General features: G+C 38.3%; 1 protein-coding gene across 2 annotated transcripts; it reads left to right on the plus strand.

Moving 5' to 3' along the window:
• Positions 1 to 1716: 1716 nt before the first annotated feature.
• LOC108669896 lies at positions 1717 to 8368 on the plus strand. Of its 2 annotated transcripts, XM_018157329.2 has the most exons (6): positions 1717 to 1765; positions 3377 to 4222; positions 4778 to 5058; positions 5534 to 5676; positions 6377 to 6527; positions 7724 to 8368. In XM_018157329.2, the coding sequence occupies exons 2-6, from the start codon at positions 4124 to 4126 to the stop codon at positions 7902 to 7904; spliced, it is 855 nt and encodes a 284-aa protein (XP_018012818.1). In that variant the 5' UTR covers positions 1717 to 1765; positions 3377 to 4123; the 3' UTR covers positions 7905 to 8368. The 2 variants fall into 2 exon arrangements, with proteins under 2 accessions (XP_018012818.1, XP_047735943.1); XM_047879987.1 differs by lacking the exon at positions 1717 to 1765 and having other exon boundaries at positions 3235 to 4222.
• Positions 8369 to 13890: the final 5522 nt, after the last annotated feature.

A 13890-nucleotide genomic window follows, 5' to 3' on the forward strand; every position in this document is an offset into this window, starting at 1 on the left:
GGATGGGAAATAAAATTCTTCGTGTTTAAATCCACCAAAGAAGTCCACTAATAGCAGCAATGTAAATTGTTTATGATAATATTTCTTATCAGCGTTTGTAGCTGACTCTATTTTGGAATTAAACATTTAAACATGAAATTCTTCATGTAATTTTTCAAGGAAGTCACGGAGAAGAATCAGCGCTCATACTGCCAGCATGAAAATGCGCCTTGAATTACTAAAAAATGCGCCAGTGACTTTCATGACTAAAAAATGCGCCAGTGACTTTCATGACTAAAAAATGCGCCAGTGACTTTCATGACTAAAATATTTGTTTCCTATTTATACGAATGCAGAAAGGCTGGGGGAAACCTTTCTTTTGCAACTAATTGGAAATATAAATTAATGGGAAGATTCATGATGATTTCAGGAATTGGTGCTTCAGCTCCCCATACATGCAACCATTTTGTCACGCGTTATCAATGATTGTTCCTCTATTTTTAATTCCAATCTAAATTTTATGGGATGAAAAATTAGTGTTATTGTAGATGAACGGAGTACAGGAAATTTGACTTGTATACAGTACAAGTTTCAGTAGTTTATATAAGATTTACATCCATGAAGCACCACGTTTCAATGTTGAAGTACATGTTGAATCAAGCAACGTTCCCTAATTATTATATCGTTTATTGTATGTTTTAGATAATAAATCAACTGTCTCTTCACTCTTCGAATAAATTTGTAACCATGCAACCAATTTATTCCTTATAAAGTTTGACTTTCCATTTAATAGAAAAAATAACTGACAACAATCCTAGATTTACAATTGTCCTGGGGTCAGAGCGGCTTTCTCCAGTTCGGTGGAGAACGTAAAGTGTCGTAAAGTTGTATGTCAGCACCACGTTCTTCCTGCAATTATTTCAAACTTCCACTAGCACACATGATCCTTTGTAAAAACAAACACATGCTTGAAATTCTAGTTACCTATTTAACATGCATTTACCTCAACTTCTCATTGGTTGATGAATAAACATTGAAATATATCAGTTGAAAACCTTGATTCTTGACGGTTTGTTTATGAAGCAGCCCAATGTCGGTCAATTTACTTCCCTAACGAAATATTGTTTCTATTTTGCATTAATATTTATTTCACAGTAATATATACCTTCTAGTGCGGCGAAGGCAGCTGTGATGCCAAACGCACAGAAGCTTCTGTATGAGCACACAAGTGTCTGGATGCATGATTGAAGCAATTTCTTCCATAATATTTTATTGAGAGCAAACCCGTAAGTCCATAGTGAAATTATATTGAAAGATTTCAAGATTAGCTAAATTTGAAATTCCAATAAAATTAGCTCATTCCTGGGCCGTTTACAGCAATTGTGATGAAAGCTGGAAATTCAGGATCATCTACAACACATCTGAGCGGTGCACCGGACGAGTGGTCTGCTCATGGCCAGGGTTGCCAGATGAGCCGATTCAGGCCAAATTACATTACATGTGGCCTTTCAATAGCATTGGCCAACAAAAATGCATGATGAAGTTCTTCGCACTCTTCTTTTTAGTGAATTCTGGCGAATTTAATATTGTTGCTCCAAAAAATAAAATTTTTATCTCAATAAAGTTAGAACTGCTGCCAGTTCTTACTTTTTATGATTAGTGGATTTGGAATTTTTCTCTCGCAAACATCTGGCAACCCTGCTGCCACCCGCTCAAAGCCTTCAGTCTTACCCCGGTGGGCGAGATGGGAATGACGCGCCAGAACGTCAGTTGACGGCGTGTTCGGGTTAGTGAATAGTGTTTTTTGCGTGATATTGGGGTTTTTGCGTGATATTGTGTTAAATGTGTGATAGTGAGTTAAATATACACATTTGAACTTGTATTGCGTTTATCGAAATCTAATCTAAACTTCTAAACGACGAAATGACTTTCAGATATCGTCACCACTACAAACTCGTTCAAATTTTAGAGACGGTGTGGTTGCAACGACGAGTGGAATCAGAAAATTAATATTTAATGAGAAAACTTGCAAGTAGCGATTTTGTAACAGTTATCGTGCTAGATAAATGACTGGCAATGAAGTATGTTTAACGCATGAATAGCTCCATATATAATATAAATGGTTTCCATAATATTTACATAGTATCTCCAATATCGTGAGTGATGCCTTTAGAATCGTGAATTGCGTCATCACGTCATGTCTAAATTAATCACCGAAGTGAAGTTAGCCTGTTGATGCTCGGTAATTTAACATCATTGCACGAATGCACGTACCAACTATGTCGTGTGTTGAATCAGTAAATCAAAATATTGCACAATTTAATATTTTAGTTTCAGTAATATAGACAATTGTATCCATTAAGGAATGAAAGCCATGTTAACTTGGATTTGGAAAATAGCCAGGATGAGTATAAAGCCTCTACTGTTTACATTTCATGAAAATACGTATCTAAGACCAATTATTTATTGCACATCATTGTTGAAAATACCTTATTATTACGTTTATAGTAAAAAGTTTCAACGTCGACGTATGAACTTGAAAATTATCTTGCCACCACGAATGCGCACACCATTTTTAGTGTAAAATCAGTAAATTTTTACTACTGGTATGGCCTTTGCCTGAGTTTTTAGTCGAAATCAAGAAGTTAGGCACATTTTTGTCCGATTGTTAAAAATCACCTGTGAAATATTTGTTTCCACTCGCGATTCTTACGAAATACTGTCAGATATTCTAGAATGCATGTAGTCTAGTTTCATCGTCTTAATGCCTTTTTGGTGTATTAATGGGAAATTAATTCTAAACAATGAACCCAGCTTTACTCTGTGTCCTTTACTCCTATTAAACTAATGATGAGTGAGGTTAGTATTCAGTTAGCCAAAGCTTGAATGGGATTAGTTCCAGGAAGAGTCAAAAAGGCTACTAAAATTGAAATAAAGTCGATTACACGTTGTTCCAACAAAATGAGCTCGTAATCAACATTACTTACTCGTAATTTGCCTTGAAGGAAAGGTTTTCGGTGAGAATGTATCATTATCCAATGCACCTCTAAAACTGGAATTCCTCGAACTGATGGTTTGCAATCACATGTCTCAAATCAATCACATTGTTATACATGTCAGCCAGAGCGGAATGCACGGATTGCGGCTAATGAAAATTGCTTGTCTGCATCCTTATACTTGTATGCGTCACTGTGGTCCATTAATGTAGGAAAAACTCGCAAATGCAAGGCATCTCTATATATTATTTCTTTTTGGTAGAAATTCGGTCAATGCAGTATTTAATTATGCAATCAAATTCATTCAAATTACCCACAGGCAATGTGAAAAGGCTTTACTTATTGAATGTTGTCATAATGTTGAAATAACCTATTTTGCTAAACTTTCGAATGTCTTGCAGATGGAGAATCACGGACTAGACAAAAACAGCTTTAACAGCTAGGACTGCAATATTAGGACTGATTAAATTAATTAGGACTTCCAACAAATTTGTTGGAACTCTACTCAAAATGGCCACTGTATTATTGGAGTGCGAAGTTTGTAGCGAGGCATTCGATACTGGCAACCACAAGCCGCTTTGTCTCTCGTGCGGCCACACGTTCTGCTTCTCGTGCATTACAAACATATTAACCGGGCCAGAAGATAAAAATTGTCCAAAATGCAGGAAAGAAATTTCCCAGCGCACTGATGAAATGATGGTTAACTACGCATTGATTCCCTCTGAAGTAAAGGCTCGTCTAAATCCCATGCGTTTACAGTCGGCAACGCTGTACTCGCACGAGGGGAAGGTTCGCGATTTCCTCTGCGTGGACTGCATGGAACTCTTGTGCTTCACGTGCGCCAGGGGCACGCACGCTACGCATAACATTGAGTTTTTAGACGACCTGCTTCAAGAAGGGAAAAACGTTTCGGAATCATGGGCAAAAATACGGTCCACGATGAAGAGTCAACTTGAAAGCGTGAATAGTTTCGTTTCCGTATCAGACGAAATTTTGAATTTGGCTGATGAATTGCTTTACCTGAAGACTGATTTTGAGGGCTGGAAGGATGCGTGCTGGCCCAGAAAGCATCAACAGAGCAATATCTCGAGGTCTGGGGTGATGAGAAGAGCGAAGTGGATCAGAACAATAGACAAGAACTAAGGGAAATGCTCAGTCGTCTAAAATTGGAACCTGAAAAAAATAGCAAGATACAAGAAATCAAAGAGAGGTTGGATGCAGTAAGCAAAAAATGTTCTTCGTTAGAGGTGAGTGCCTTGACTTTTCTGTCTGAAAACTGATACTGTGAAATGGAAACTGGCTTAGTTATTAATAGAAATTTTGCACGATATGAATCAAATGAAAGAATCAAATAATCTAGAATGGCACGCAAATGCGCATAAGGAATAGAATTTATATTACATCTAAAATGGGGGGAAAATCTTACATGCCACGGAGGTGGAAATTTGGAATTCGATTAATTAAATAGATTGTTTCTAATTTGCTGGAGGAGAAGGAAAAGTAAAAACAGAAATTAGTATTGTGATCTTATATTGATTACCTTAATTCTTATATTGATCTTATATTATATTGATTACCTTAAAAGAAATCAGAGATTAAATACCTTATCGTAAACCAATCTTGATTCACTGTCAGTATAAGTTTAGCGAAAGCATGATGATGGAACGTCTTTACTTTACTCTCGCTGGAATGCCCACAATATTGGTATGTTCCTCTGTCCAGTAAATATGTAAGAAATAAATAAAATAATTATTCATAAAGTCGTAAAATGTCTTTTTAAAAAAATATTCACTGCTCCACAGGCACAAACGCGTAAGCTCATGCCGCCCGATGAACGCTGGATTATCACCAGCAGTGCTGATAGCGAGCTAGCTGTCGCCAGCCTAATAGAGAAAAGACGGCCCAGTCGCCTCGTTGTGGTGTCCACCCACACCAGCCCCATCTCTGGGCTATACGATCTGCTGTCCCGCCTCGCCGCACGCTACACCGGCAACATCAGCCTGCTGCCCCTTGACTCCTTCTGGGGGCTGGCAGGACAGTCGGATCGAACACTGTCATATCTCTGGAGCTACTGCAGTTTTCGGTGAGGCACGTTTTCTCGCGAATTGTCGCTTTGGCTTCAGAAACATATTGAACTACTCCTACGCTGCAGTTCAAACTTGCTCCTGACATGTGCAAACAAATTAACTCGTGAAAATACATCTTCCTTTCATGTTTTTGCTCAAGTCATCCTGTAGAATTAAGTCCATATAACGTATCAATTAACATATTGATAACCTTATGGTATTAACTTATTTACCTCACATTGAAGATTTCAATAGCAATATTAAGATCGTCCATCTTAGTTTGCTGCAGTTAAATCACGAATAAAAATAGCCTACAATAGATGATAGGCTGTCATGATGAAATATGGTCATAAACTTGAAAAATTACATATTTTTTTTTCTAACTTGGGAAACTTTTATATATTTTCCTTTAAATTTCTTGAAATAGTGATTTTAAGTTGCTTGCCAAAATTTCCTTTAAAAGATTCAATTCAATCCGCGATGTGATTCCAGGAATAAGCTGACTGCCGTGTACGGCTCCCACAAACAAATCTGGGAACACTGGAAGGAATTTGGAACAGCTTGCGATTACAACTTTCGTTTCGACTGCTATGCCGATTATCGTCTCATCAACGATTGGACACTACGACGCATTGGTGAATGATCCATGATTATATGATCTATATTGTTTTCTTATGTTTTAGGCTTTCTGAAACGCTGTACTTATGAAGCCTCATGTTTTTTACTCAACTCATTGGCTATATATATATTAACCATGTATGGACACCATCCGGTGTTTAAATGAACGGAAGCGTTCGTGGAAGAAGAAATTTTACACGTAATCCTGTCCTTATATGCGATCTCCAACACTGTAGTAGAATGAAATAACATTTCGATCGATTTGAAGCCTCAAGACAAAAAGATTTTTACTGCCGAACTTAGAATTGATCTATAATAAGTATTGTTAAAAGAGCGGGTTATAAATAGAATTTTGTTAGCAATCGAAATTTCGGTGTTTATAATTGATTATTTTAATATTGTTAACTCTAATATATCATAACGTGATTATGTAAACGGTTACATGAAGAAATATCTGTTTGAGTTGGGACTTTTTCATCCAGTAAAAACATTCGACTTAGAGAAAGTGTGCAAGATCTTTCTTGTTAGCTGAACGTTAGCTTTCCTTCATATATAAGAGAAATGTAAACTTAAACTGAATTCGAGTGAAAATAGCAGGCTTTCTAACAAGGGGGAGAAATGATATATTAAGCCGGCGAAAATCATTAAAACGTTCCTACAAATATGACAGATGAATAAGTGCGTAAAATTATAATTTTGATACAATTTGTCCAACAGAAAATGTGTGCTGCGTCACACGAACTTCGAGTGAAATCAGTGAAATCCTAAGTAAATTCGTGGTCACCCGCTGGCACTTCCCTGATCTCGGAGACGAGGACGTGAACTGGATGTCATCCATCCTGGCAGAGTACTCCAACTACCATCCAGTGTATGTGTTGCACAGTAAGATTAGCAGCTATCTTGCCAACCTTACTGGAGTGCAAGTGATTCTGTCATTATTATCACTATCTCACAATTCGAAAACAAAAGTTTTCTAGACATGAGCTTGGATGTTACCACCTGTTAATCGTACGCTGCTGCGAGACGGTATCGTCATAAATAGCTGTCATAAAACCTAATAATATGCATTTAGAAATTACTTCTTAAAGACAACACTTCTAAAGAGGCCAGTGTCTCCGATGTTACACATGTACAATGAATTTCTTATTCAATTTTTAAATATTAAAAAATATATATTTTTTATTTTATTAATATATGGTATAAAAAGTTAATTTTTAAAATCATTCTGGCAATTGATTAAAGCATTGTCTCCGACTTTACGTAAGTGTGCAAAATTTCAAATCAATTGGAGAGGCAGAAGTGTGTTGATTATCGATTATAAGATTTGCGGCAGACAAACAAACGACAAGAAGTGCAACTTTGCATAATTAATGCAGAGTTGTTCGTAATTCACTGTTTCCAACTCTTTCAATAACTCTAAAGCTAAAGTCGGGTATTTTAAAGCGAAAATACATTAAATATTCAAATTTGTAGCTACAAAAGATCATTTTACTTGCACTTTATATACATTTTTCCCGCTTAAGCTAATTTCTTTCCGCTAAAAGCGTTGAAAATTCGCTTGATCTAGCGGAAAAAAACTGAATGGCTCTCTGGCCCGTATCACCCAGATGAATAGAATTATTGCTAGTAATTGACAATCCCTACAGTAGTGACATTGTTTGGCGACGCTGAAGCAAGGCAATATTGGGAAAATACTCATGGGAAATCGTGTATCCATCGAATTCTTTTGCATCCTTAAAATCTGGGTTTCTCTATATTGCATTAACAAACTTATGCTTCCGCACAGCATTTTATTCTCCCTCCTGCCACTTTTTCATGGTTTTACTACAAATAGCTTTATTTATAAAACTCACCATATAGTACGTTATAAAGTTAGTCTATTTTACATTTATTCGATGCCTTATGTATGATAAGCGAGTTCTATTTTATCTATTAGCTATTCTAAAGATACTCTATTTTACGACTATTCAGTTGTACATAACATTATGCAAAATGAAATTATGACTGTATTTGTTCATAATATGAAAGAAATATCGTTTTACTATTGGTTAATTATCATTCTAGGAGGGAACTTGTCCTCCCGAGGGATCAGCTCACAGACGCAGGAGCTCGTCAGCTGTTTCAGAAGGTGCCCACTATTGAGATGCTCTACCACGAACCTGACGCTCCTCACCTAGAGTCTGCTTGCCCCTCCAGTGCGGAATGCGTCAAGTTGACGATCACCAACATTCTTCACTGGGCATAGAACTGTTAGCAAATTTAGACTTGCACTAGAATATTAAATCAACCGCAGCTGTATGCATCATTTCATTTGTCAATGAACGAGTAAACATTTTAATCTTCATAGAATAACTTTTAAGCTCTGAATTAGAATGATAAAACATCTGATATTCGCTTTGGTTTAAGTTTTCACTAAGAAAGGACGAGCTTTTTCAATGATGGTACATAGTCGACCATGATTCTAATAAGTGGAAGATGATGACCATAACAGACGATGGGTCTATTCAAAGTTTTCTTTATGTTTCACCTCGAAAAGCACTTTCATTTGACCCTGGTGTTCGATGGAGATATTATACCGCAAAAGGAACAGGCAGCACATCAGCAACAACAAAGAAAACCTACTTTTTGTCAACAAGTGGAAAATGCAGATGCTGGCCCAAGCATTTACTTGTACCTTTCTTAAGCTTCTATATGATATCTTAAGCCAAACATGTGTTTTTATACTCCTTTTGATTTTTCTTCAAAGTGATTCATTATCATTACTTTTACGATCGCTGAAAGGGAGGTTTATTGCTGATTTTTCTTGGGCCATTCATTGAAAGTTAACCGGAGTGCCCCTGTTACGTTACGTTTGCCCCTGTTATGTTAAAAACAATTAGGTTTCCGCGGTAAAATTACAGAATACAATTACGGCAATTGTGAACGATTACATACAAAAAATTCGAATGCCAACGTCCAGAACAAGAACGAAAGAAACCTATTTTTTGTCAGCAAATGGAAAATTTGTACGTTGGCCCATGCATTAACTTCCATTTTTTCAAGATTCCGATTAGAACCTGTGTCAAACAGGTGCTCTGTGCTCTTTCGATTTACCTTCATAGTGATTCCTAGTCATCACATTAGCCACCGCTGACGAGCGATGTTCAGTATTACTTTCTCTTAAAATTTAGATCATTCATTGTTTTCATTGTTAATATTTGAGGAGTTATTATAGCATAATAATCGAGATTGTCGTTGCGTGCTTTCCTTCAAGTGCAAAAATACATAGATAACATCGCTATTAATTATCGTATTGGAATAAGCCATGATCCTTTCCAAAACTATCGCAACAACATGAATTAACTATTTTACACCATGCTACACACATGGCAGATAGGAACTTTTTATATCATATTTAGTTTTGTGAGAAGCTGTGAGTATTATTTATTGACATGAAACGATGCTCGATCACTTCAATTGCATTTACTACGGGTGAGGATATATGCAGATTGTGCACTGGCCTGTTGTTCATGGCAGAGCATTCGCGGAGGTACCAAGAATAAATTTTGAATCGTGTTATTTTCTTTAGACCGGTTTCTCGACTGAAACTCTTCAATAGAAAGTTATTTTTTTCAATTTTCGCGGCATTAGATGCAAATGAGGGCGAGTGCAGGATTTTTTTATCATGTTATGCGTGGCTCAAATCTGCGAGCTTGTGACCCCAAGGGGAGTCACAAACAGCGGCAAGCGGCCTCTGAAAACTCTCAATAATTCAACCAACAACACCAACACAACACATCGAATAAAGCATCGTAAAAGATGATGAAATCTGAATGTAAAAAGCATTGGCTCATAGCCACATATAAAATAAAAGCTCGCCTGATAATAGATTTTAAATCTTATCAGGCTGTGATGTGGCTGCAGGATGCAAATTCCATTTTACTAGATGCGAATTTGGGCATCTAGTTTAAATTTAAAATATTCGTAATAAGGTTTAAAGGAGGAGTCAACCAAGGAATTTGAGCTCGTCTCACCGAGCAACCTTGAAAAACAATAGGATCATGTAGATCGTACGTAGAAAATTAGACGAACAGTGCAAAATAACTGTTGATTTTATGAGAGTTAACACGATAATGCGGTTAGTGTACATCAGCTAGCTCTCACTCACAGCCAACGGCATCCGCAGCCTCCGTGCATGCAACAGGAAACGTACAAAATTTGTAGAGCTTTCCACGAAAATACTTGTGGAGCTTTTTTTTAAATATTAAAATTTGTGTTTCAAATTCTGGTAATCCTTCTGGGACCTTATATAATCCATGAGTATTTTTGTGTACCTTAATGTCACCAAACAGACAACAGGCACATCTAGTTTGTATATCAAATAATTCACTTTCAAACTAATTGCCCTAGATGAATGTCACTATGTAAATTTATTTTGAAATATGATACATGAAGCCCATCAGCAGACGGTGATAAAAGTAGCTAGCAACTATATCTTGGCGCAGAGTTAATCACAATAACATCTTTATTGTTAACTCAATAACGTGAACTTAGAATCAGCAATTCTAAAATCACTCACTTTGTGACTGACAAGATGGGATCACATACACAATGGGCAAGCAATTCTAAAGCAATATATGTTAGTAGCTCGAGCGCGTTACACTAGCTGCACAAGCTCTGTTATCACACTGGTGGGAGGGCGAGGCTGGCGAGGCAACCGCTTGGGACATCGTGCATTCCTTGGAGGAATATGTCGATGTATTTTGCGGTATTTTCTACGCGCTTGTCGTGTGCACTCAGGAATGAGTGAAAGATTTGTATGTTTAATATTGTATGTTTAATCAGACAAGTGACGAACGACGTCATAATAAGAAGCTAGATTGAGTGTGGCTCCACAATTTTATGGGATATTTCGAAGTCTTTAATGAGCCATCTTGGAACTGTTCTAAAACCTGCTCTTTGGTAGATTCACGGAGTCCGACGTACCACGACAGAAGTGTATCTGAAAGTTGAAAACTTCATTGCACCCCTGCAACTTCGAGTCTTGTATTTGTTCATCGAGTCCGTTATCTGATATCTGTACATGCTGGCAGGTAAACATGTAGCAACCATGTTAAGATTCTCTGGCTGGGGAGTTTATAGTGACACACCTTCATCATCGGAGCTCGTGAAAGCCTCTGCAAGCTAGGTCTTTCACTCGCACGCTGTGCTACTACTCCTTTCTTAAGATCAATTTCAACTCCAGCGGATCTTACTTCCAGTATTCATCTCAATCTTAGAAGATAATTCCTGGAACGATTTGCGAGATCAATCTATTCAAAATTGTTTTACTTAATTTTGGCTGGAGCACCACCCAAAACATTTCTAGATTTACACGGATGGCTCAAAGTCTGCAGATGAGACAGTTGCTACCGGACTCTTAGGCTTGATTCAAACCATACTGCTAGGCACGTGCCTGGCATATGCTAGTCACGGTCGTTCCAGTCCAGGTGCATTCACATGTTCAGTCCGGTCGTACGGGCCGTCCTCCCTTCAGTTCCTTTCGTATTTCGTGCCATGCCAGTCAGGCATGGCACCATTTAACAAACCTGGTTTGTCGAGATGGTGTCTGCCTGTCTGGTATGGATATTTTTGATCCGCTATATATGCTGAAATCCGGTTTGTTGAGCTGGTAATCTGGTATACCCGGCAAATAAAAAAGTTGGCAACGCTGCAGTCACGTCCCGGTCAAAATCTCTTTTGCTATGATCGTGGCTGGACCGCGCCTGGCATGGCAGGTGCCTTGCACGGCTGGTGTGAATGCTCATATAGAAATGCATTAGAGATTATTGAACTGGACCGTGACTGGCACTTGGCAGGGAGTATATACGGTGTGAACCAAGAGTAAGTGCAAGAGTCGGCAACAGGCTTGTTGCTTCGACGGGAACACACTGTTCTTGGGGCTGAATAGTTTGTCATACACAAGGTTATGCTGCTGGCCACTGATAAGGAATCTCTGAAAGACGAGCAGATTTCAATTCAATTCACAAAACATCTGGACGCTCAAAAAGCAAGATTGCCTGTGAGATACGAAAGTTGATTGATGCTGGTTAAGGGACTTGAAAAGGTGGTGTTTTGCTGGATACGAGACCACAGTGTTATGCATGGTAATGAGGCGTCAGGCAGAAAAACAATTATAGCACATTCGTACAACCATTCAACGAATTTCAGCTGTAGAAGGAGTAGACCTTTTTGTAAAAATTCCTTCGTTGTCTAAGAATGGGCACTCCATTGGTCAGCGGAGGTGCTAGAAACAGGCAAGGAAACTTCCGGTGGAGATTGAAACCATGTTTGCCTTTGTGTAGTATGGATCGCTTCCACTCTTAATTGAATGCGTGGTGTCACGTTCGCGTCTGGGGGCATGCAGTCAACGCTGAATTGTGGCCAGATTCAACAAGTCTCTGTCAAGTCTGATGCAAGTGTCTGTCAAGTATGCAACTTTCAAGTCACAATCAGCCATCTTTACTGCACTAAGCGTGACCAATCAACGACCCACGAAGGGATTTCCGCTCAGGACTGGAAGGCCTCTCGCCTCTCAGCTAGCTGAACTCAGCTCTGGGCGTTGATGACGCCCTAGTGAGGAACCGTACTGCTGTCATCTGTCATCTTGGTCAATATTTACTGAGCTGCAATATGGTGACCAGATTGTCAATGAGGTCCAGAGCTTGATTCTACTGTTTTCTTTTCACCAGGTAGCTACTGCTGCACCATAGGGTGGAAGTGTTGGATTTAAATGTAAAAGGAAAGAAAAGCAAGGTAGCCTAAAGTGAAGCGAAGTGCATCAACCAAAAAGCTAATTGTGCTCAGGGCTGGAGGTTTGTTATCTGCAAACCCGAAGCCTGAAAAATAATTCTGCAATAAGGCATCATTACCCAGCATATGCTTGCCGCCCGCCTCAATTCACACTCGATCCAATGAGCTTCTGCGTGAACATGTTTTCACAGATGTCGGATTTTCGTGATTAGTCATGACTATTCATTGGATTGAATACCGGAAAAATTAATAATCAGAAATTACTTAATTTAATTGAATGTGACCGACGTGATCCGATAAAATTTCCGGCAGAACGTAAGAACTTCTCGGAAGTATTATTTACAGCGGAAGCTGTATAGGTAAACAAATTCTAGACTTTCAGTAATTTATACAAACTCGGTCATGTAAGTCACTGTCTAGGGCATAGCTACTGCAACTAACTGGGTTGGGAATTGAATGAGACACAGTCAATGTGGACATCTGATGCCAACCCTCAATTTTGTATCCCCTATGTCTACTCTAAACTTAGAAACGTAGCTATCTTCATCATAAACAAAAATAAATCATGTTCTCTATTCTACTCATCTCTTCTTTCAATCTTTGCCTTTTTTCTGTACTTCTTTTGTTTTTCTTCTTTTATTATTCTTGTTGCTCAATTGGGGCTTGCCCGGGGTTTGTTATTTCACTATATGACCATAAGAGACGGAGATGCTTTTTTCATTTTTCGTTAATAACTTCTTACCAAGAAAGATTTTATTAACTTGTTTGGGCTCATTTTAAAGGTCTTTTGCAAGGGCTATTGCATGACATCTCTGAAAAATTACATATGCTATTCATAAAGTGCCTGACAAGGTGCTATTCAGCACCCCAAAGCCCAAATTACCCCTGGCTGTGGCCTGTGGGAGCCAGGTTGCAGAGGGTGCAAGCAGCGTCACCAATATATGGGTTTTTAAGCCCAAAGCGTCGCCAACCATTTTCAAGATGCGTCGCCAGGTAACTTTTAATGAAAAGCCATTTACGCTGAGTAATGAGAAAGTATTTACAAGCGACGAACTTATTTACAAGGTTGTATGCACGTGTTACCCCAAATAACTAATTTTACCCTAAAAACAGTCCAATGCTTCAATTTTACAGCAAGTGTCAACTGAACATGTGATAATGCAGTCTGACCGCTCTAATGTGACCGCAACTACGCAATCGCAAACTTGTTTACATTTGTTGGAACTCATTGCACTTGATTTCCAGACAAGCTTCACTGCATGCTGATCCATCCAACGTACCAGAAACTTTACTTTTTTCTAAATAGTTGCCCGAAGACTGACAAATATATTAAATTCAAGAATTTCAATCTAAATGTGTCCGCAAGATCTTCTGAAGGCGTAAATTTTGCTACTGAAGCGTTACCAAAGTCCTTGCAATATTCATCCAGACTTTAAAGTGAATCTTCTGAATATGATCTT

Source organism: Hyalella azteca, unplaced genomic scaffold (genome assembly GCF_000764305.2).
Source record: "Hyalella azteca isolate HAZT.00-mixed unplaced genomic scaffold, Hazt_2.0.2 contig4362, whole genome shotgun sequence".
Lineage (NCBI taxonomy): Eukaryota > Metazoa > Arthropoda > Malacostraca > Amphipoda > Hyalellidae > Hyalella > Hyalella azteca.

Coding starts and splice junctions, on each gene's coding strand:
- LOC108669896 (XM_018157329.2), top strand. CDS start 4,124: ATGCTCAGTCGTCTAAAATTGGAACCTGAAAAAAATAGCAAGATACAA. Junction 5,059..5,533: donor TGGAGCTACTGCAGTTTTCG/GTGAGGCACGTT, acceptor ATGTGATTCCAG/GAATAAGCTGACTGCCGTGT. Junction 5,677..6,376: donor TTGGACACTACGACGCATTG/GTGAATGATCCA, acceptor TTTGTCCAACAG/AAAATGTGTGCTGCGTCACA.